Source organism: Bolinopsis microptera, chromosome 1 (assembly GCF_026151205.1).
Source record: "Bolinopsis microptera isolate Bmic1 chromosome 1, MBARI_Bmic_1.0, whole genome shotgun sequence".
NCBI classification, from domain to species: Eukaryota; Metazoa; Ctenophora; class Tentaculata; order Lobata; family Bolinopsidae; genus Bolinopsis; species Bolinopsis microptera.
In genome coordinates, this window is record NC_087072.1 from 2,005,822 (window position 1) to 2,029,167 (window position 23,346).

A 23,346-nucleotide genomic window follows, 5' to 3' on the forward strand; every position below is an offset into this window, starting at 1 on the left:
GAGAAATATGAAGTAAAGTTACTAATCAGTTATCGTGACTGGTAGAGAAATATGTAGTAAAGTTACTAATCAGTTATCGTGACTGGTAGAGAAATATGAAGTAAAGTTACTAATCAGTTATCGTGACTGGTAGAGAAATATGAAGTAAAGTTACTAATCAGTTATCGTGACTGGTAGAGAAATATGAAGTAAAGTTACTAATCAGTTATCGTGACTGGTAGAGAAATATGAAGTAAAGTTACTAATCAGTTATCGTGACTGGTAGAGAAATATGAAGTAAAGTTACTAATCAGTTATCGTGACTGGTAGAGAAATCGAAACTTCATGAAATGCCAGCAAGAATCCTACAGGGATGAGTGGTGACCTCTTGAAAATATCATGTACAGGTTTTTCCTTGTGTTTTAATTTTGTAGATTGGCAAATTGCCTGAAATTAACTATGCTCCATGTACACACCATCTCATCATCCTATTGTTCAGCCAGACAAATTGTGCTTGGTGCACAAGACTGAACCCCAGCTACTTCATCTATACTGATTGCCATCCTAGGCAAATTGACCATGTTGACGAATATCTCATAAGTTAATTATACTTTGTTCTTCTCATTCATTCGTATAATGTGCGTCTACAATTTACACAATGCATATCAGTGAGGTCTTACCAAGCAGAAAAACGGCATAGATTCTCGTCAAAAGATCCCATCAATAAATTTAACACTTTACTCGGATGATTTGTTAACAAATCACACGTATCCACTGTGATAGATAAGAGTTAAAAGTGGCCCACGCAAGTAAACACCTCACTATTTGGTAAAGCTGCTATAACGACAGTGAGAACTGCGTCACATCTCTTGAGAGTGACGTGTTTCCACCACGTGTTAAAACGGCCTTCACGTCAAAACTTCAAAACATGTACGCATTAATTTAAAATTTGTAGAACTCCTCCCAAATTGCTGCCACATTGTAGATCACAATGTGACTTGCTTGTCAAACTCGACTTTGGAAAGCTGTGACAAACTGTTTTTTTGTGTGTTTTTCTTGGGGACGTGTTTTTTGCGAAAACAGAAAAGAAGAGGCATCAGTGTGTGTTTGTCGTATAGTACCTATGTCTGCACTGATGGTCGCCCAACAACTGATCGTGGAGAGTTTTTCTTGAAATAAACCGAGCTGCAAGAGAGATGAATGCTATTGCTTGTTAGATATACTTTTATTTCATTATGTGACTCTGCGATAAGTCTAAGCTGTTCGTTTCCGCTAATAATATTATTCGCCGTGTGCCGCACGCACTTTTACTTTCTTGAAGTACATTTCCAAAATTTGTTGTTGTTGCTGAAAATGGTAGGTAACTCGCAGGAATACAATGACTAAGAATGCCTGCCAAATCTATTAAATCCACCCATTCTCTGAGGAGTTCCACTAAAGTTCACCCTCAACCATCTCTTCGTTCTAGCCTAACAACAAATGGAAGCGTAAGTAACTTTATTTGTCACCCTCACAGCTTGACTGCAGGACGTTGTAGAAGTTACGTAACTGATGAACATGCCCGCGTTTGACTGTCGTGCCGTGTCGTGGTGACACATTTTAAGAAAACTAATCAAGTCGCTCTATTTACCTCCCGAGCAGCTGAAACGTGCCAGAATAATACACATTACACTTACTCAGGGTCTTGTTTCGCTCATTTCTTTAAGCGTTTGTAACGATCACTGTGATCGTTGTGTCTGATAGTTGAGATGATAGTGTCCCAAGGTTCAAGGTATGAAGTCTACACTAACCCATCACAGGAGTTGCAACAGGACCAGCGTGCCAAATCCACTTCTTCTGCTAAGAACGATGCTTACAAAGAAGCTCTTCAACGTAGTCTCATGGAGTCGCAGGTAACATTTTTTAAGTTCACTTCCGTCAATAATATCTTTAATTCTTTTTAATTCTTGCAGGACAATCATGGATTTGAAAACATTTATCAAATAGCATTGATGAAACTGATATTACATTAGCTTCATCTTTCATACAGATAGAACGAGATTTTCTAAATGGAGCAGCTCTGTCTAGATATAACACTGGCGCGGAGGACCACGCCCTCTTTTCTGAAGGCACCTTGTCAGAACGCATGCTCACCATAACAAGTACGGAATATCATAATACTATAATACCTTCGCTACTGAGTGCTGAGCGCGATCTAATTCCCGACCGCTTGTTGGAGGGAACGCGCGGGCACGAAACAGCGAAGGTATTACAACTAATAATAGTTGCAACAGTTAACCTCTGATTACCCTCTGGTTAGAGTGATCGTGAACTTTGACCAAAATTAAAAGTAAATGGCCCAAACCTCTGTCGACAGAATTGATCACAGTCACATGACAGCAAGTAATGTTTACTTTTTACTTTTTAGCAACTGGAGGATTATCATTTGGTACACCGGCGACTGGTGAAGGGGACATTGAAGACATCACAGCGGAAGATTTTCCTGAATTCCGTATCGAGACGGCTGCTGACAAGATGAAAGTGAACCTTACGGATGACCTTATTGTTTCCTTGACAACTAGGGTATGACTCTATACGACTATGAATTACACAACACAAACAATGATGGTTTAGGATTTATTATACAGCATTATAATTATGTTCAGTGATCTACTTGAACTTGAGTATGGTGAATCAAAGTTAATTTGATTCTGTTCAGGAGGAGGATAGCAAGTTAGGGATTAACGCTGCGTGGCAGAGCATCAACGAGATAAGAACAGACATATTCGAGAGTCGCATAGCAGAGAAGTGCGTTTGGTTTGACCTGAGTGGGAACAGTCTGCAGTTCGATAGTTATGCAAGAGAGGAAAATGTTCTGGGGACTGTGAAGTCCAGGCAAAGTTCTCCTTGTCATGTTCCGGACATTTGGAGCTCGTTTCAGGTATTTTACAAATGAAAATCATACAGTTAGATCAACTATGTATATTATAGTAAAATTTAAGATCTACCATTTAAGATCTATAATCGAGCCAGAGAGAGAAAGATCCAAGCTATATCTTAAGAAAAACAGATTACTGACCTGAGTAACCTTGGTTTCAGAGCCTAGAAGACCTGACATTCGGACAGTCGTGTAGTGAAGAGAGCACTTGTAAACGAGGGAACCTACTACGGAACATCCCCTTCTCAATCTTCAGTCTGACTACTCTGAGGGTACTGAGTTTTAGCAGCAACCATCTCCAGGAGGTCCCCAGAGAGGTTTAGTTCCATAATATCATATTGTACATTCTTACATTGTACATTGTACATTGTACATTGCAAATTGTACATTGTATACGCAGCATGTCAATTGTCGTCAGTTTATCAAATCTTGACGTGCTCATTGTGAATGTGAATGTGTTATAATATGAATGTGTTATAATATGTCCTTTTTATCATAATATTTCAATGTTTATATTAACTCCTCAGCAACTTGTTGAAGCTATGCTCCCAAACAGTAACTTAACTAGCTCTCACTACATATGATTTGTAGCAAAGGAACAAATAGATAAATTCAGATCATTCTTTAAAGTAACAATAACATCCTTAGGTGGCAAACTTAGTGAACCTAGAAAAGCTTAGTTTGGACGACAACGAGCTCCTAGAATTTCAACCAGCACTGCTTGATCTACCAAAACTGAGGTTCCTCGACCTAGACAACAATTCTCTGGAACATGTTGAACTGAACACCTTACCTCGATACCTGAGATGCCTCCGACTGAAGGGGAACAACATCTCCCACATCTCTCTTCTTCCCTGTAAAAACAGTTTGCAACAACTGGATTTGTCCTGCAATAACTTGAAAAACATCGACAACATATCTTTCAAATGTTTGGTTAAATTAAAGTTCTTTGACTTGTCTTCAAATGTTATAGAAGAGATTCCCAGTTTGATCGGGAAACTAGAGAACTTAAGGAAACTTTATCTTGATGATAACATGTTAGAGATGCTGACTCCGTCCATTTGCTTGCTACAGAAGCTGAACGTTTTGAACCTCTCAGAGAACAGTTTGACCGACCTTCCCCCGGACATTGGAAACCTGGGTTGTTTGAGGGAACTCATGTCGAGAACAACGAGCTAGAAACACTCCCTGTTGAACTTGAAAGAGTACCTAGACTACTGACTCTCTGCCTCAGTGGAAATAAACTCGTAGCAGTTCCTCCGGTCATCGCACGTCTGCCCTACCTCAGAGATCTTCTTCTTTTCAACAACAAGATCAGAAAACTGGACATGTCATTATTGGCACCTTGCCATAATTTAGTAGTTCTGGGGCTGGCAATGAACAGGATCAAGGTTATACCAGCCGCAATATCACAGCTTGAGTCAATCAGAATCTTGCAACTTGATGGAAATCGCCTGACAGCCATACCAGACGAAATGAGTGAGGTAACAACACTAAAGTATCTGAGTCTAAGCAACAACAGAATAGAGTATATCCCTGACACTTTATCCTCGTTATCTAATCTAGTTGGCCTCCTCATGGACGGCAACTCCCTGACAGAGGTACCCACATCAATAGGTCAGCTCCAGAACCTCCGAGTCTTATCAGTGAAACACAACTACATAGAAACAATCCCGGAATCAATCTCCCTGCTGGTGAACATAGAGCTGGTGGACGTGTGTGATAACAAGCTGACCAGACTCCCCACCACCATCAGTGAGTTTAGTGAGAGAGTGGAACTGAAGACAAACAACAACCAGCTCACTCTGCCTCCGCAACAGGTGGCTGATAAGGGTATCATCAGTATCAAGGCCTTCCTGGACGGGTACGAGGATTCTGTTGAGGTGGAAAGTATCCACTCGGAGTTTGAGACTACTGCTATCTAGAGAACAGGTACGGGGATTCTGTTGAGGTGGAAAGTATCCACTCGGAGTTTGAGACTACTGCTATCTAGAGAACAGGTACGGGGATTCTGTTGAGGTGGAAAGTATCCACTCGGAGTTTGAGACTACTGCTATCTAGAGAACAGGTACGGGGATTCTGTTGAGGTGGAAAGTATCCACTCGGAGTTTGAGACTACTGCTATCTAGAGAACAGGTACGGGGATTCTGTTGAGGTGGAAAGTATCCACTCGGAGTTTGAGACTACTGCTATCTAGAGAACAGGTACGGGGATTCTGTTGAGGTGGAAAGTATCCACTCGGAGTTTGAGACTACTGCTATCTAGAGAACAGGTACGGGGATTCTGTTGAGGTGGAAAGTATCCACTCGGAGTTTGAGACTACTGCTATGTAGAGGGTTTAGCAGTTATACAGGGTAGATACATGGTGGCATATAAATGCACCTTGCAAGGTTAATAATTAGTCGAAGCGCAATGTGGACCAGAATAAAATACCGAACGCTTTGATATTATCATTTAGCATCGCTGAAGGTGAAACTGCAGCAAGTGTTTTGGAGAATCTATGAGTACGCGTACGGTGGTGGATGCATCAAAACGGTTATAACGTATCTGCACGCACCACACCCACAAAGTTTGTCCTTGAAGAGCAAAACACGTCGGCCCAAGGGTTTACCCACTTTCAGGGATATCAGAAAATATCATTTAATTTAATTTACACCTAACTTCGTAGGTAAAACATAAATACAATGGAAGTTGTAGCGCATGTTTGTTTTCTTTCTGTATTTTAATTTGCACTAAATTGTAATGAATTCATTGTCAACTTTTGTTTTCCCACAATCGGTAAACCAACAGATAAATAGAAAAGGTTGAATCAAGTTGAATACAGAGCAGCATGAATTCTGTATACCAACGTCCTGTAAGTGCCGATACGTTTGATTTTTTTTTTCATTGTTCTGTAAAATAATTATTTTTGTACAAAAGATGAACAATCTTATTTTGACGATATGTATTTTCAATAAACATAGATATCAGATAATATTTAAATTGTTTTACTCGATATTATTGAAGGGGACGGCTCACCGAAACTCCCGAAATAAAAATGGAGCTAGGAAGGTTGTAGAAACTTGACTTTTAGAAGTGGTCACTAGGCAGTAGGCACTAGAGCACTAGATTGAGGTAATGTGGGTCCTCACAAAAATCAATAGCCATGTGTAAAGTGGGTTAAGGATAGGGAGGTCTAAATGAAAAAAAGGCTTACTGCATATGTAACATGTGGACAATCCCAAACCCAATATTGACCTCGTGGCCCTGATTTGTGATTATCAGACAGTGTATGTTTGACGTCATTGGACTTCATTGACAAAATGCAACTAGCAATATATTATGTTGAAGCGTACAGTGGAATTTGTCGCATCAGGAGGCCGCTTGTCCAGAATTACTTACCTCGTTCAGTTCATCCGTGGAGCCGGATGACCACCTGGATGGCGAGTAGTCAGCTGCAGTGATTTTGACCAACTGCAGAGCTGTAGCCGGCGACCGGAGGGTTGTCCGGTATCAAAGCAAGAAAGTTCGACAAACTACACTTAAACATGTCAAAGGATGTATCAGCCTTTACTGTGTGAGGCATCTTTTTCCACAGCTTCGGTCCTTGAACTGCAAAAGACCTGTCGTACAGTGACTGGTTGCGCAAGGAACTTGACTTTGAAAATGAGGGTATGATAGCTACATCACCGTGTCTTGGGGTCACCTTGAACTTGCTATCACAGCGTCAGCAGTTTGGTACCACATTATGGAGAATCTTCCACATCATCAGAATGATATACCTCTCCCGTCTGCGCTGTAGAGACATCAATTTAAGCTATACGAGTCTTTACCAATAGTTCTATAGTTGAGATGCTGAAGACCGCCAATACGACTGGTTTGCACCCCCTCTATCACTATCAGCTTAGTAAGGCTCCAGAGTGGGCAGCAATACTCCAGTAGGCTTCTTACTGGTGACTTGTAGAGAGTCTGAGTAGTCATTACGGTCTTGCCGCGAGTTTTGAACACACTGAATATCCAAGATAGCGTGCTCCTTGCTTTGGGTACCAAAGGTTTTGTACGCAGGACAGAGGAGTGGTCTATAAGAGTAAGGTGGCCGAAGCTAGTCTTGTGACACACTTTCAGTAGGACTTCTCATCACGCTTTTTGTTTAGGCAGTATCCCTCGTGGTGACGTTCTGTGATTCAGCAATTCTAGATGGGCTCACTTCCCTTACATACCATCTGTTACATGAGTTCCACCAACTAAGTTTCACCAATGCAGTTTAATCAGACTTTTGAAGATTAACTATTAAGGGAAACCATTTGTCGAACCTTAGTGACTGCAGTTCGACAGAACTGCAGAACGTGTCGTTCTACACAATGTCAGATCACAGGACTTTGTAATTGTGCCCCAGCGCTTCATGCTCAAGGGCATTGTGTCCCAGCGCTTCATGCTCAAGGGCATTGTGCCCCAGCGCTTCGTGCTCAAGGGCATTGTGCCCCAGCGCTTCATACTCAAGGGCATTGTGCCCAGGGCGCCGTGCCTAGTGACTGTGACCCCAAGGCTGCGTTCAGTGAAATCTGGTATTGATTTGAAGTTTATCAGTTTGCAGTTGTCATGTTAACTCAGCTTTCGTCGCTCACCATGGGTCATTTTGACCGTTCAATCACAAATTACTTTCGTTCTAGTAGTCTTCCCTGTCGTACTGTTACTGTACTTCCTTCAATTTAACCTTAAACCTCCGTTCTACCTCAGCTTTAAGAGTTGAATTAAGAATTATGGTAGAGGAAGCTTCACTGGGACACCTAGTCACAATTTTACGAGACCCTCGTGATAAGAGTACTGGGGCACGAGGTCACTGAGGTTAAAACTTTGGGGGCAGTGCTAAAAAGTGCTACAGTTGATTCCGTCACACAATTTGGTCATCCGTCCGCTAAGAGGTTTATTTTAATGTTCAACCAGGGAAAATATTTTATTAAATTTGATAATATACCTAAACTTAAAGTAACATAAAGTAAGTATACTTACTTTGTGCTGCAACATGGAATTTCCCTTTGAGACCTACAAGCCATTAACTTTAAAGAGAGGTGGCTTTTAGAGCACACCTTTCCTAAGTTTAAAAGTGCCTCATTTTAGTATTTTGCAACTACGGGCAGCTTGCACCGACTCCGCCTATGTCAGGAATACCACGTCAGTCTGCACTTAAATCTTAATGACTGATAGAAAATAGAAATGTCTGACAAAGATTCTGAAACGTTTGATTTTCCGATGTCTCAGCAAAAATACCAAATTGTAAAGATTGTTGCTAACTTTCAGGTTAAGTTTTGCGCCATGAAATTGAACAAGGTTAATTTTTTCGGATTAACAGCTTTGTTCCTGGTCTTGTTTGCTCTCCATGCGTATTTTAGTAAAGCCAGCTCGAATTTGACACCATGCGAGGTGAGTTGTGAACCCACACATTACTGCAATTGAAGTTATAGTATAGTCACCTTTTAGTCTAAACGTGCTCAAATAAAAGCCCCAATAGTAATAGAATTAATTCTCTGAGCCCACAAATTATGTCATATTTAACAAGGCTTTAATACCGTACATCTCGATCATGTCAGTGACTATTTCCCAAGAATTTAGAATAATTAACGTAACATTTGAAAGATTCATACTCTGAATTGTGATAATCCTTTTGACTGATTTGTCATATAATTCGCTAATTGTCCCAGAGCCTGGACATCTTCAAGAAATCAAAAGTAGATAACGAAAGCTACTCAAGTCTCCGGAACATTAGTCGAGAAAATTCCACAAAGAAGGATATGGGTGTAAAAGAATATTGCGAAAGTACAGAGTAAGTGTATTTATATCATAGCCATTTTAAATTCGCCGGATTTCCGCCCGGTTTCCAAACCATGATCAGAATTTTGAAATCAATGTATCTTATTGGATTTATCAAATAGAAAAGATTTAGATTTTAACGGATCAATATAAATCCAAATCTAATATCGAAAATATAGGAGTTTCGTCCACACCGATGGGTGATTATGGTCTTAATCACATATTTCCGATCTCAACACATCATCCCTTAATTAAAATCCCTTGAACTAATAACCCTTTGGATTATTTCATTTGGTAACTGATATTTCTCCTTAACCAGATTATTCCTGAAAGAGAATGAGCGAAGGTTAATGTGGGTAGAGAAACAGTGCAAAAACAATCCGAGACTGTCTAAGATATTCGAGATCTTTCATTTCAGGTATGGTAGAGATTGATTCTAAATTTTGTTATCCGGCGTTGAAATAGTTGGTCTAAAAATAATAATATACGATACGCATATATTGAATTTCTTCACTTCCAAGCTAATCTGGTGGATTCGTGTAGTGTTATTGAGTCTCATGATTTGATAGTTCTTTCATTCAAATTTCTGATTGTTTCTGAATAGACTCAGTGAAGACAGATTCTAATGGAAATAAATAGCCGAATAACGTATCGACATTTCTACGTCATACTCATATTCTCAAATTATTTGTTATATAGTAGTGTTGGAAGTATTAAAGCTAGTTACAATACTAGTACTACAATAGTACTAGTAGTAGTAGATTGTAGTATCTGTTTTCTCAGGAAATCCAACTTGGGTTGGTGTCCAGTTTACAAAGCAGCGTCTTCTAACGTGCTAGCTCACTTTTGCAGAGACTACTTCCGAGAAGGAATCTGTCGGGACAAGACTATTAACGGAGCCACACTCTACAGAAGTTCTAAGTTTTTTAGAGAGCCGGTGAGATGTAAAAAATCTGGCTAATTTTTTTTTATTGCTTTATAAATACTAAACAAATTAAAGAATCATGACTCATTGCAACCTGCTGTATTTTTATAAATTTCATCCCCAAGATGACCCCGACCGGCGAAGAAAAACGTACTTTTGTAGTAGTTCGTGATCCGTTGAGAAGGTTGCTATCAGCATACCGGGACAAGATTGAGCATCTCAGAGAAACCTTTTTCAAGAATCCTGCCCGCGAAATGATGCTCCATCATCGTCCCATCAGATGGAACATAAACTTTCACCGGGACAAGAGCGCCCAGGAGGCCATTGACCACGCGGGAGCGATGACTAGAAACGAGGTGCAAAGTGAGGAACCTGATGCAAAGAACCCGTACCTGTACCCGCCGTACCCGACCTTCAAAGAGTTTGTTGCTGAAGTTATCGCTGGTTGGGGTAACCCACACATTGTACCAGCCAGCCAGTATTGTGGTCCCTGCGGTCCTACCAAAAAGTAAATACCGCTAGGTCCTTCAATCTTCATATTTCAGTGTTTTAGTGCTATATGAATATTTGATTTAGAAAACATTAATTCGATTCACATTGTATGCTTAGTCTGAATTGCGAATGAAGCCTCGTGCGATTCATTAATTCTACATCAAGATAATAGCCGCCAATCCAACGAAATTAATAATACTATAAAACATTTCAGGTTTGATTTTATTCTAAAGGTTGAGACCTTTGATTGTGATATGAGGCACATGCTCAACCTCATCACCACCTCAACATCAACCGTAAGTGATACAATTTTAAATAATCAATATCAGGAATTTGCATCATCTTAAACCGCGTTATTTTTGAAGTGATGTTTTTAGTCCAAAACGCTAACAACCATTTTAATTTTGAAAAAAAAGTATTGAAACTGCATCATTATCAACAATCAATATTCAAGACGAAGTGAAACAATGGAATACCGGGTCCCGAAATTCAAAAGTGTAGTCACTGTTTGGTATTGTTCTCTTTTTTTGTTTTTTGGAGGAATATGAACAATAACAATAACATGAATAATGAATTAAAAAATCTCGTCACAACTATTTCTCCCAAAACCCTGCACACTGTGAACAGTACCGTTCACAGTACCGTTCACAGTACCGTTCACAGTACCGTTCACAGTACCGTTCACAGTACTGGTCACAGTACCGTTCACAGTACTGGTCACAGTACCGTTCACAGTACTGTTCACAGTACCGTTCACAGTACTGGTCACAGTACCGTTCACAGTACCGTTCACAGTACCGTTCACAGTACAGTACTGTTCACAGTACCGTTCACAGTACTGGTCACAGTACCGTTCACAGTACCGTTCACAGTACCGTTCACAGTACTGGTCACAGTACTGGTCACAGTACCGTTCACAGTACCGTTCACAGTACCGTTCACAGTACCGTTCACAGTACCGTTCACAGTACCGTTCACAGTACTGGTCACAGTACCGTTCACAGTACCGTTCACAGTACCGTTCACAGTACTGGTCACAGTACCGTTCACAGTACCGTTCACAGTACTGGTCACAGTACCGTTCACAGTACCGTTCACAGTACTGGTCACAGTACCGTTCACAGTACCGTTCACAGTACTGGTCACAGTACCGTTCACAGTACTGGTCACAGTACCGTTCACAGTACTGGTCACAGTACCGTTCACAGTACTGGTCACAGTACCGTTCACAGTACTGGTCACAGTACCGTTCACAGTACTGGTCACAGTACCGTTCACAGTACTGGTCACAGTACCGTTCACAGTACTGGTCACAGTACCGTTCACAGTACTGGTCACAGTACCGTTCACAGTACTGGTCACAGTACCGGTCACAGTACTGGTCACAGTACCGTTCACAGTACTGGTCACAGTACCGTTCACAGTACCGTTCACAGTACCGTTCGCGGTACCGTTCACAGTACTGGTCACAGTACTGTTAACATAGTACAGAGCTCCGGGAGAAGTAGAGGAAGTTAAAATATAAAATAAAAAGCTCCTTTTTTGTTTGGGCGAGGGCACTTCACGTAAAATCCTGTTCAATGTGCGCCACTTTTCTTCGCGTAGTAGGCTACAAGAAATTTTGGTCCTTGGGTCAGCATAGGTTATTCCAATTTGATCTACTGATTTTCAAATGGATATGCACTGGAATGATAGATGGTTGAGGTTGTGCTTATCCAGTCTTGAAGAATTGTCACTCCTGTATATATTATATATATAATATATATAATAATGTTGGCAGCCCTGCAGCTGATCCTTCTGTGAGAGTACCGAAATTAGTAATACAAATTGTTATTACCTTAATTTAAAAATTGCATCACAATAAAATCCAACGGTACACTTTTCAATTAAGTGGCTGGCCCGATGGAAATCAGGATTCATAATGTAATCATTATCATTTCACAATTTATGACTCCAATGACCAATTCTCATTCCTACCTGGAGGATGTACTGCCGGTCGTACAAGTTGAAGCATCTTGGAATTCAGCTTGGACTTGGAGGGCACATTCCACATCTTTTACCTCCATGTTTATAGATGACGCCTTCGTCTCGAAATCCTGTAATAAGTTGAATCATTTAACTTTAAGTTATTGTTAGCGTAAATTAACGTAAAAGTCATAACTACCTTTACTTATTGGACATTATTTGAACGGACATTAAAATGAAAATCCTTCAGCGTCCAATTAATCTCCGTTCGAATTAAGTCCGAGGAAGGTATAAGTTAAGCATTTAAAATTACAATTGTCTGTTTCGAAGCCATTATACAGACCAACCATCCAACCAATCATTCTTGTAGATTCCGAGATTAAAATTCAATTAACTTTTACATTAATTCAGCTCACCTTTTTGAGATTTTCAATCTCATCCTTGTAAGCTGCTAGATCTTCTTTAGCCCTCGCCACAGTCAGGTCTAACTCCCGCGCTAAAGCATCTGCTCTTTTAGTAGCGGCTGTTAAATCCTCTTGTCTATTCAGTCGTGACTGTAGGATGAGTGATCTTGATGTTTCAAAGGATCGCTCCTCTTTAGCCAGCTGGCGTCTTAGACCAAAAATTATGTCTTTCTGGCTCCACTTTTCCTGAGGAATAAATTAGTTATTGCAATGAAATTGTACTTGTACTAATCATTATATTTATATATTTTATAAATAATAAGGTTCGACAGCATATTGATTAACCTTTATCTCTTTATCTCTTTATCGGTTGACTGTTATCCTATGATTGTTTATACTTATGTCGTGAACACTATAACAAGTTGAGCAATATATTTAGTATGGTGACACTGACTGGTTAAGTTTCAAGTTTTATATAAAAATAACCCTCTCTGTCTCACCTTTTCGAGGAGCTCTACTTTTTCTTTGAGCAGGTCATTCTCGGATGTCAAGATTTCAATCTCGTTTTTAAGGATACCTTTTTCGTTTGTTTCAAACCAAATCTGGCATTTATAAGTGTCCTTTTCCTCGATCAGTTGCCCCAGTTGTTGTAGAGCTATTTCTCTTCTTTGCTCTGAGTAAGAATGTTGGTCAGATCTCACTAAGTCAGTATGAGCATCAAATGCTAAACAAAATAAGAATGTATGCAGCATGACTGATGACTGATAAGAGACCAAATTAATTTTCAAGTCGAAAATTGTCAACACAGTTTGAATATAGCCATAGGTACCTAAAGAGGTTTGCTGGGCTGGTCGTCTTGTTCGAGAACATCTTCGAATAGCAGTCTGGATTGCTTTTTGAAATCCCATTGAAGATATTGTATTTTCAAGATATAGGATTATAGTGTTTAGATAACTGTGTTTGATAGAAGACAACAAAGCAAATTAACTAGTGTGGGAATAAATATGACCCGCGTGCATTCCAGGGGGTTTCAGCACATTTGTCGCGCGCGATTTTGTTCGCCATGACAACACGACCAACACGTGCTAACGCGTATAAAACAAATCATATATTAAAGTATTAATATATGATTTGTAACGCCTTTGTCTATGACAAAGGCGTGTTGCCGAAAAGTCGACAACTAATTGTTTTGAAACTCTGAGTGGAGACTCTCGCTAACACTTCGTCACCAACTATCAACAATAATCTCTTCCAATGTAAGAAATGTCTAATAATGAGCTGTTTATATCCCTCAACCTATATTCCAGGAAACAACAGACGAAAGGTGGGCCACAAACGCAGGACCAACAGTAAACAAGCCCCTACTCTACAGCTACTACTCCACCCTGGCCTCTGATCAACTGGAGGCACTGCTGGAATATTACCAGGACGATTGTCTGCTCTATCAGTACCCTTGTGCGGATCTGGTTCGTGATGTCAGGACGTTCAAGTTGCTGAATCCAAATCATAAACACGAGTACAAGAATAGCTGGAGTGGTAGCACGGTATCCTGAGGGGTTATCTGACCCTACATAATTCCTCGTGAATATCCTGCATAACTGCACATCATTGTTTACTGAATAGGAGTATTTCACTTTATAAGTATTAACCTTGGGAAAAATATCCTATCGATTACCTTTTAAATTTAAAAGGTAAAATTTTGTAAATTATTACTTTATAGATGCAATGTGGATTCTGGTGGAGAGGTGACACATGACAGCAATTAAAGAATTAAGCAATCAGGATCCTCTATTCTTCTATTAAAGTTTTAACCAATCAAACCCCATAATCACTGTCACGCGTCCACAATATATAATATAGAGATATGGGTATGCTTCACTTCCCACCAGAATATACTGCCAGAGCCATTATATTATCTAATTAATATTTGTAATTCTGATGTTGTCGGAAATTTATGATTATACTTAAGCTGAATTCTTCTCTATCAAAAGAGAAACAATACAATTAAGATTCAGTAATTATTCTTGCATATTGAGAACTTGAACATGAAAGAGAATGAAAGAGATGCCGACATTAACGCTTAAATAGAAAATGTCGTTTTATGAGCACACAGTAGGTATAACATAACATTATGAAGTTATGAGGTTTGTTGATACACTTTTAGCTTTCAAGCAAAATCGGTCCTTGCAATATTTATGCCTCTTTTCTAATTTCTTGTCTACCTGCCTACAACGACTTTGAACTAAAACTTTTTACCAAAAATAATTGGTGATTACTCTGATTTATACTTTTATACAACTGCACACTTGTCTATTTCATTCACTGCTGCTAGACACTATAATCAGTGTGGAGGAGGTAATACATAAGTACATAGGGGATGTGAAATATGAATGCGAAAACCATTTCAAGATGTGGAGTCCTGTGTCAGACAGTTGGGTACTTTGAGCCGGCTACGTGACCACTGGGTGATGAACCAAAGGCTTCGTCGAAATGGTCTTAATTTGGAGAAGCTGACAGCCAATTTATCAAATTTTCAAAGCTTCTCAAATGGCATTTATCGTCGGCCCTTACCTTGTACCCATTTATTTGCACTAACAGCCAATAGTGGGTTGGATAGAAAGAGGAGTTTGGGAAGAGAGCGTGTCGTGAGAATACTTGTGAGCAGGCAGAATTTATCACAGGTACGCCCCCGTAGGACTAGTCTGGTTGGCCGCCCCTATTTCACACTAGATGAAGTTCACAAAATCATAATAATTTGACTTCCTGTTGTTTTGTTAGCTAAATACCCCCTACTAACACTTGGACACAAAAACATCAACATCATCAAAAATCTCAACACTACACTCAGTAGCAACAGACAAAATTACAGAACTGCAGTGCACCTCATCACGGGACATTGTGGCCTCAACAAACACCTACACACCATTCGCAAATCAGACAGAAGTGCTTGTCCTAAATGCGGCGACGAAGAGGAGACCGTCTCACACTTTCTCGGTCAGTGCCCGGCTATTGCCCAAATAAGAGGTCAATATTTCCGGGACTACTACTTCTCTGTCAATGACATATTCGACAACCAACACATCTCCACCATTGTCAACTTTGCAAACCACACTAAACGCTCAATGGTGCCAGAGGAGTTGGACCAGACAGGTGTAACATAGCGACTACTTTAACGCCGTCTTGTTTCGCCTCTCTCTTCCACACTCAACCACCACTTAAGCGTTCATCTATGACACACCCCACAACACTTAGTGACTTACCATCATCCTTGATTACACATCTTGATTCCACTGGCATCCTCCACAGGACTGCCATACCCCAGAGGTAGGCAAAGCATCCATATGCTATCCTCTCGTGTGGGCCAACCAGGCCCAGCCTCTCTTTAAAAATTTTTTTTAATTAAAAAAAAACCCTACTAAAACCCCCCCCCCCCCCCCCCACTATAAACTCTGTACTAATAAAGAATAATGAGCTGAGAGCACTTTACAATGCTGCACTGTGTATGGTTGCAACCTGGCGAGGGTAAGGGAACGTAAATAAACCATGATCTGTGATTGTGAAACTCAACACGAAGTTTTAACTACAATAACTTCTTTAATACCTACAACCTAGTTCAGTTCTTCCATATGATAGTTCGGGTTTCACTTCAGAGTTTGTGTGACGTTTAAAATATACTTATATATCAGTAATGGTAGCGATTTCGGACAACTACAAGGGGGTGAGGTGTTAAAATTGCTGCACAAATTGTTCGTACCCTCTAGATATGCCCCCTTCATTCTTAACTTAACCGTGGCCTAATCTTTTATCAAGCATATATATTCAAATTCATCTCTGGCTTTCTTTGTTTAGTACAACGTTAACATTAAGATTAATAAATAAGAAGCCTTTTACTTTCTGTAGTACTGCATATAAGCTTGACTACATGAGTACATGGTCGCCTTTCAATGTTTATCCGTGGCGAGTGCGCGTGAATCGACGAGATTCGTGGGGACACTAATTGTGGACAACATATTTACCTGGGGATCTCACGGTTCACCATGAAGAAATGGCGGAGTGACAGGCGGAGTGCCGACCAGTAAGCAACCTATAAAGCTATAAGCGGAAATCATAATCAGGTGGTTCACGGTATGCATTATGCAGCGGTGAACCCTGTATTTCTCTAAACTTCCTTAGCCATGCTTCCCGGTATACTTTACACAACTAGTGATCTGAATCTGTTGCAGATTCTGGTACGTGGTAGATAACCATGATAACGAGGGAAGGTATGGTGGATTTAGAAGGAGCTACTCCTTATTCTCACGCATAAATCAATAAATTATGCATGTTAGAATGAGGCGTTCCGCCTTCCCGCTTCCGGTTCCAAAGTTGATATCCGGTCGGTATCCCATAATCCTCACGTGATAATTTTGTTATCTGCTTGCTGCTGAATCATCAGAAAACAATTGTCATGAGAGGATATGATGGGGGTATGCGGTTAATTTAAAAGAACCTAATTCTCAATCTTATGCGTGAATCATGCAAGACAGCATAACTGTGACGATGCTGAATTTTACATTTAGTTAAATTTCTTTGCTTATGATTTGGATCATAGTAGCCGGCCAGACAGTAGTATACATTTATTTATTTAAAATTAGTCGAAATTCTTTCTCAAGACTCATGTTCTCATGTTAAATATGTCTGTTCACAATTCAGTAGGTATAGTTCCGAGAGGGGCGTGCCTGAATTTGTTTATATATGCTGATGATGTGCGGGGCTGTTTCCGTCACCAATCGTCACAGGAACTGATGAGCAGTGTAACTATAACGTATCACACGTACTTTTAAATATCGGACGGACTAGTCCGTACTTTTTTATCTAAAAGTACAACACTTGCACCACTCGTTACTCAGTCTTCTAGAAGAGTTTTATGCACATTCAATATGATCCCAGGTACCCGTACTGGTAACGTTAACAGGAAATGGGCATCCCATTTAGTCTTGTGTCGTTGTGAGGTGTTAGATTTTTTCATCTTGATAATAAGATATTCGCACACAACATGAGCTTCTTACGTGATAATTTTTTTAAATAATCTCAAATTTTCGTTAATTAAAATTTGACGAGCCCACCGATAGATAACTTAAAATATAAAATTCCAAAATCTAAATACTGTATATTACCAGACTATGAAGTGTAAATTAGATAAATGAGAATTTATTAACTTTCACGTTTGTGTCGAGCACTACAGCGAACAACCAAGCTTTCTCTAATTAACCTTAATTGTGATACACGACGTGTCGTAATTACAAGTGCCGCTGGGTGGCTTTCAGAGTGGTGCAGTCTGGTAACGTAATCTGTGATGTGTGTCCGCACTAAATTCATTAAATAAGGAGGATTTCGTCCGGCAATTTAGCTGTTATCATATGTCACAGTACCTGTGTTACATAGTTTTGAGAAGCTGTTTTTGAAGCTATTTTGCAGCCACCGCTCTATAAGTATAGAATTAGACGGATATTCATTGATTCGCTTGCGGAACTGGCTCTTCTTTAATATTCTTCAGTCCAAATATTATCCTTCTGCAGAATATGAATGTGACCTGAATTATGCTTAGCAGACTTATATTTATAATTAGATTAAGTTTGACTAAGTGGATCCTTTTATTGTATGTTGAACATAAATGCTTTAACTTTAAGCGTCACAACGAATCACGAACATTTAGTGACCAACTGACGCCATGCTTTTGAATTCAGATCTATCCACGAGAAGTTCGACAACATGACATTGCATTTCAGTTTATAAAGTTTGTGGCGAAGTTTAAGTTAAATCCATCCCGACATGAACTGTTATACAGCAGATATCTGGAGCGGCGTGCAGTAAAGAACATTTCCCATAAAACTGTTTGTACGTAACAGTCTGGTTAAAAAGTTGGCGTCTCACTTCACTTTGCCCGGAACACTTCGTCTAGTATACGATAATCATATGATAATGATATGCCTCAGATTCGACATAATATCAACTGCATGAGTGACGAGGCGGACAAGACGACCCAACATTAGCGCGATATGACGCAGGACATATCCAGTTACCAGTTACCCCTCTATAATACCACCTCACAGCCGGTCATCTTCCATCTTCCCAGACCTTTTAATTTGAATCAGAGCACATCCATTGTTCATTATAGTTCTAATTGTTGAGGTTCCATGAGGTAGAGGGTAAGTCACTGCGTCCTGTCCTATAGTTCTTCCTCTCTGCATCACGATCATGAGACGTGTTGTTATAACGATATCGGATATAGTACATCACTTGATAATTTCAACATTTTATCATTATTTGTGTTACTTCTTCCTCTCTGCATCACGATCATGAGACATGTTGTTATAACGATATCGGATATAGTACATCACTTGATAATTTCAACATTTTATCATTATTTGTGTTACTTCTTCCTCTCTGCATCACGATCATGAGACATGTTGTTATAACGATATCGGATATAGTACATCACTTGATAATTTCAACATTTTATTATTATTTGTGTTAACAGCTGCAATTATATTATTCGAGAGGCGGTTTTATTGCTGTCCATCTCAGTAGAACCGTCTCGTCGTCATTATTACATACTTAGTTAAGCAGGACTAGTTAAATAGTAAAAAATGCTTTTATTTGCTGCAGTTAGTCAGTAATTCTTAATGAGCTTGTTAGGTTAATCAAGGAGGCTCCTCACGATCGATCTTTCATGACGTTTGGAATTGTGCTGTTTTACTTACCTTGAGGGAACTACTCTGCTGCAATTCTGCCAAGCTCCTATTTTACTGGCCCGAAAGAGAACAGAGAAGAAACCTGTCAGAGCCTTGTCTGCTAACTGTGTAGAAACTAAATAAGAAGCTGTCATCCCCTATTTCCGAGCTTGGTGTTTCCTAACTCACTCTCATTTCAGTTAATGGTCAAACGCAACCGCAATTATGCAGGCTAATTGGGCTTCCAGTTTCCATTTACTTTCTTTAAGGACACAAGATGTTTCGTTGTTTATTTTGGTGAATATTAAACTCTGTTTACGTACCGCTAACGAATCATTACACAGTGCCATCCCTATGTCACGTCCATAACCTTCGAGCTATAACTAATAACTATGAGGTCGTACTTCGTGACTTCTATTCAGTCTACAACTGAAAAATTCAGAAAAGATTCTTACTTCTTAGCTATTTCAAAACTGGGTCGACTATACTTACCTCCATCCTATTGTTGTGTACAAGGTTATTTTAATTCTATATTCCAATTGGCCCTGGCATTATTTGTATTTAACTCTTCAACGTTTTGCACAAATTTGAGAGATCTTAACAAAGCTCCTAGAAGTTTCTTTAGGGTCTGCCCACACTACACACTGTTTCTTATATCCTAGAAGTTTCTTTAGCCAGTATACTACCAACCTGGTCAGTTCAGTTTAAAAGAGTTAGTTTATTAAACTCCACACCTGACACACGGAGCTCCTGATGAATTTATTTACAATGCATCATGTCTAAATAATTTTAGTTCTCTAGCGAGCCTTAATTTATATTCCACAACATTTACAGTTTAAATCTTTGTAGCCTGTTTTCTGAGTTCCCCCCTGACGCCACCAGCCTACAAGGAACAATTGGCATTCATTTTATGATCAAATATTCAGCTATTTGGGCAACACTTTAGCATAAATATTGAATAAAGAACCATAACTTAGGCTTAGTCAGCGTTAGCAGATCTATATACTCATGTCGTTGTGCTATTGCCTATTATGCTGCGTGGACCGTGGTGGACCAAACGGGACAATATTATTATTAATGATTAATATAATAACTAACTTTGTTAAAGTAATACATAGTTGTTGGTTTGTTGTTGGTTTGTTGCACTCCATGCACCATGACCACTGACAGTCTTGTTTTCTCAACCAAGCTAAAACTTGATAATACATCTGCCACATGTCTTTACAGTTCATTGTTAATAATAATGTTGACAATTCATAATTTTCACGGCATTTGCGCATAATTAATACCGGAAAAGCTGAGGCAGCTCATTAGAAAGAGAGAATGGAATACTTGTACACTGTAGACAGTATAAATATAGCACTATTGAAGATTCGCCTGGTCAGAAGAATGATCGAGTTTCGTTTCAACCGTCCTAGAAGTAGGAATAGTGAACCTACGTCAGTGTCGCTGTTAAAGTGCGAAAAGGAGAATTAGCCACTCCACAGTCATCTTGGCACATTTATTGCACATATATTTATTGCAATGCAATTAAGATAGTATACACCTTACGCTCTTATTTGGATGATAATGTTGTTTCTTACCTTAAGCCTGGATGGTTCTGACTTTAAAGAACCTAATTTGTGTATATCCGTTCTCCCAGCCCTTTAATCAGCGCCACGGATAGTTACAGCTGGTTATCATTCCTGAGCCGCGCTGGTATGTTTGATCATTCGAGCATTAATTAACTTTATTAAACTTTAAAACAATTTGCAGCATTTAAACTTATGATTTCGTAAGATCAGACACATCATGACACCACTTTTTATGTACAAAGATAATAGTTAGATAATAAAACACTTTAAATAATTATTATAATCGACATCCGCATAATTTTTCTGGCTACCTTCCAACATCATAAGCTAATCCAAAAATACAACTGTATATATTTGGAGTTGCACGCATTCAGCATTACTGTCAACTTTTCTAAACAACAGGATAAATATCATTACCAATACCATGTTTTTACTTGTAATCACCGTCAAGTGTGTGTAGTTAACACGACCCTTTTTACAGACTCACTTCTCCCGTGGTATATTTATTCAGACGTTACATGTCTCTTACATTATATTGGTTATATACAAGGTGTTATATGACAGCTATTTGATGAGACACGTGAGATGACCATTAAAATTCACTTTATAGCCACATAAACGGTCCGTTTTATATTCGAGTAACTTTAACATGAACCTGTCGGCCCCCGCCTTGTTTAACATAATAGCCAGGTTTGTCACATCAGCAACATATTGTACGTGTAGCGATTGTGGAGGCTAATTAAACGCATCAGGTGATTAATTAATTACTGTGATCTATTGTGGAAGCAGTGCAGCCCCCAGCCCATACACTTGATGAGGCTATACCCTCTATTGAATGGTCTTTAATTCTGAGAATTCTAAAACATTAAGGTAGCCGGCCCTTCATTTCACTATATCATACGATGATACACTACACTCGAGATAATTACACGGTAGTTTTCAGCCAGTAACGTTTATTTTCTAGCATGATATTTCTATGATGTTTTGCTAGTTATACACTATAGGGGGGGGGGTGACCCCCCTCCCCCACTATACAGCCATTATCTTAGAATTAATGCTTTTCGAAAAGAAATGCCCAAACTTAATTCGACCAATTACTCTTCCGAATAGTAATTTTCTGCAAAATTGATGACTTTGTCTAGTTTGTGATGAATGCAGTCTCTCCACTTCTTAATCGCAAGCAAACGTTTAATTCGAAATGCAACACTTTATGTGCGGATATGCTGGATAACAGAACGTTAAAATGTGAATATCGTATTATCAATAAAGACTGACTATTCTGAGTTATCAAAAATTATAGATTATGACTTTTATTCGCATGCACTGTGGTATTTCAACGTGTAGCAATTTGAACATGTAGCAATTTGGTATCTGTCGACGGACACTTCACTCACGGTTGTGCCACTTTATGTCAGCTCGCCTCTATGTCAGTTCTACATTTCGGGCGAGCTCATAACGCTCTGTAATCAGTTTTCTAGATTTGTAACATTAACAGGCTGGCCAGTGCCATTCTGGTCATCTTCTGACAAGTCTCGAGTGGAACATCTCTAGCCATACCCCCCCCCCCCCTCTTAGATACATCACTGTACAAGCAAGCTGAGCTGCTTGTAGAACCCACCCCCGCCCCCCCCCCCTATTAGATACATTACACTGTACAAGCAAGCTGAGCTGCTTGTAGGCCCCACCCCCCCCCCCCCCTATTAGATACATTACACTGTACAAGCAAGCTGAGCTGCTTGTAGGACCCACCCCACCCCCCCCCCCCTTTTAGATACATTAAACTGTACAAGCAAGCTGAGCCGCTTGTAGGACCCCCCCGCCCCCCCTCTTAGATACATTACACTATACAAGCAAGCTGAGCTGCTTGTAGGACCCCCCCCCTCTTAGATACATTACACTGTACAAGCAAGCTGAGCCGCTTATAGGACCCCCCCGCCCCCCCTCTTAGATACATTACACTATACAAGCAAGCTGAGCTGCTTGTAGGACCCCCCCCCTCTTAGATACATTACACTGTACAAGCAAGCTGAGCTGCTTGTAGGACCCCCCGCCCCCCCCCCTCTTAGATACATTACACTGTACAAGCAAGCTGAGCCGCTTGTAGGACCCACCCCGCCCCCCCCCCCCCCCCTCTTAGATACATTAAACTGTACAAGCAAGCTGAGCCGCTTGTAGGACCCCCCCGCCCCCCCTCTTAGATACATTACACTATACAAGCAAGCTGAGCTGCTTGTAGGACCCCCCCCCCCCTCTTAGATACATTACACTGTACAAGCAAGCTGAGCCGCTTATAGGACCCCCCCGCCCCCCCTCTTAGATACATTACACTATACAAGCAAGCTGAGCTGCTTGTAGGACCCCCCGCCCCCCCCCCCTCTTAGATACATTACACTATACAAGCAAGCTGAGCTGCTTGTAGGACCCCCCGCCCCCCCCCCCTCTCAGATACATTACACTGTACAAGCAAGCTGAGCCGCTTGTAGGACCCCCCGCCCCCCCCCTCTTAGATACATTACACTGTACAAGCAAGCTGAGCTGCTTGTAGGACCCCCCGCCCCCCCCCCCTCTTAGATACATTACACTGTACAAG

General features: G+C 40.1%; 1 protein-coding gene across 1 annotated transcript; it reads left to right on the plus strand.

Moving 5' to 3' along the window:
- The first annotated feature begins 1,226 nt into the window (after positions 1-1,226).
- Positions 1,227-4,821, plus strand: LOC134825929 (leucine-rich repeat and IQ domain-containing protein 4-like). Its single transcript, XM_063838129.1, is given in 8 exon segments — positions 1,227-1,466; positions 1,779-1,871; positions 2,009-2,120; positions 2,387-2,541; positions 2,678-2,899; positions 3,058-3,213; positions 3,545-4,030; positions 4,033-4,821. Coding segments are annotated over 8 exon segments (2,112 nt in total). The 5' UTR covers positions 1,227-1,367.
- The last annotated feature ends 18,525 nt before the right edge of the window (positions 4,822-23,346 follow it).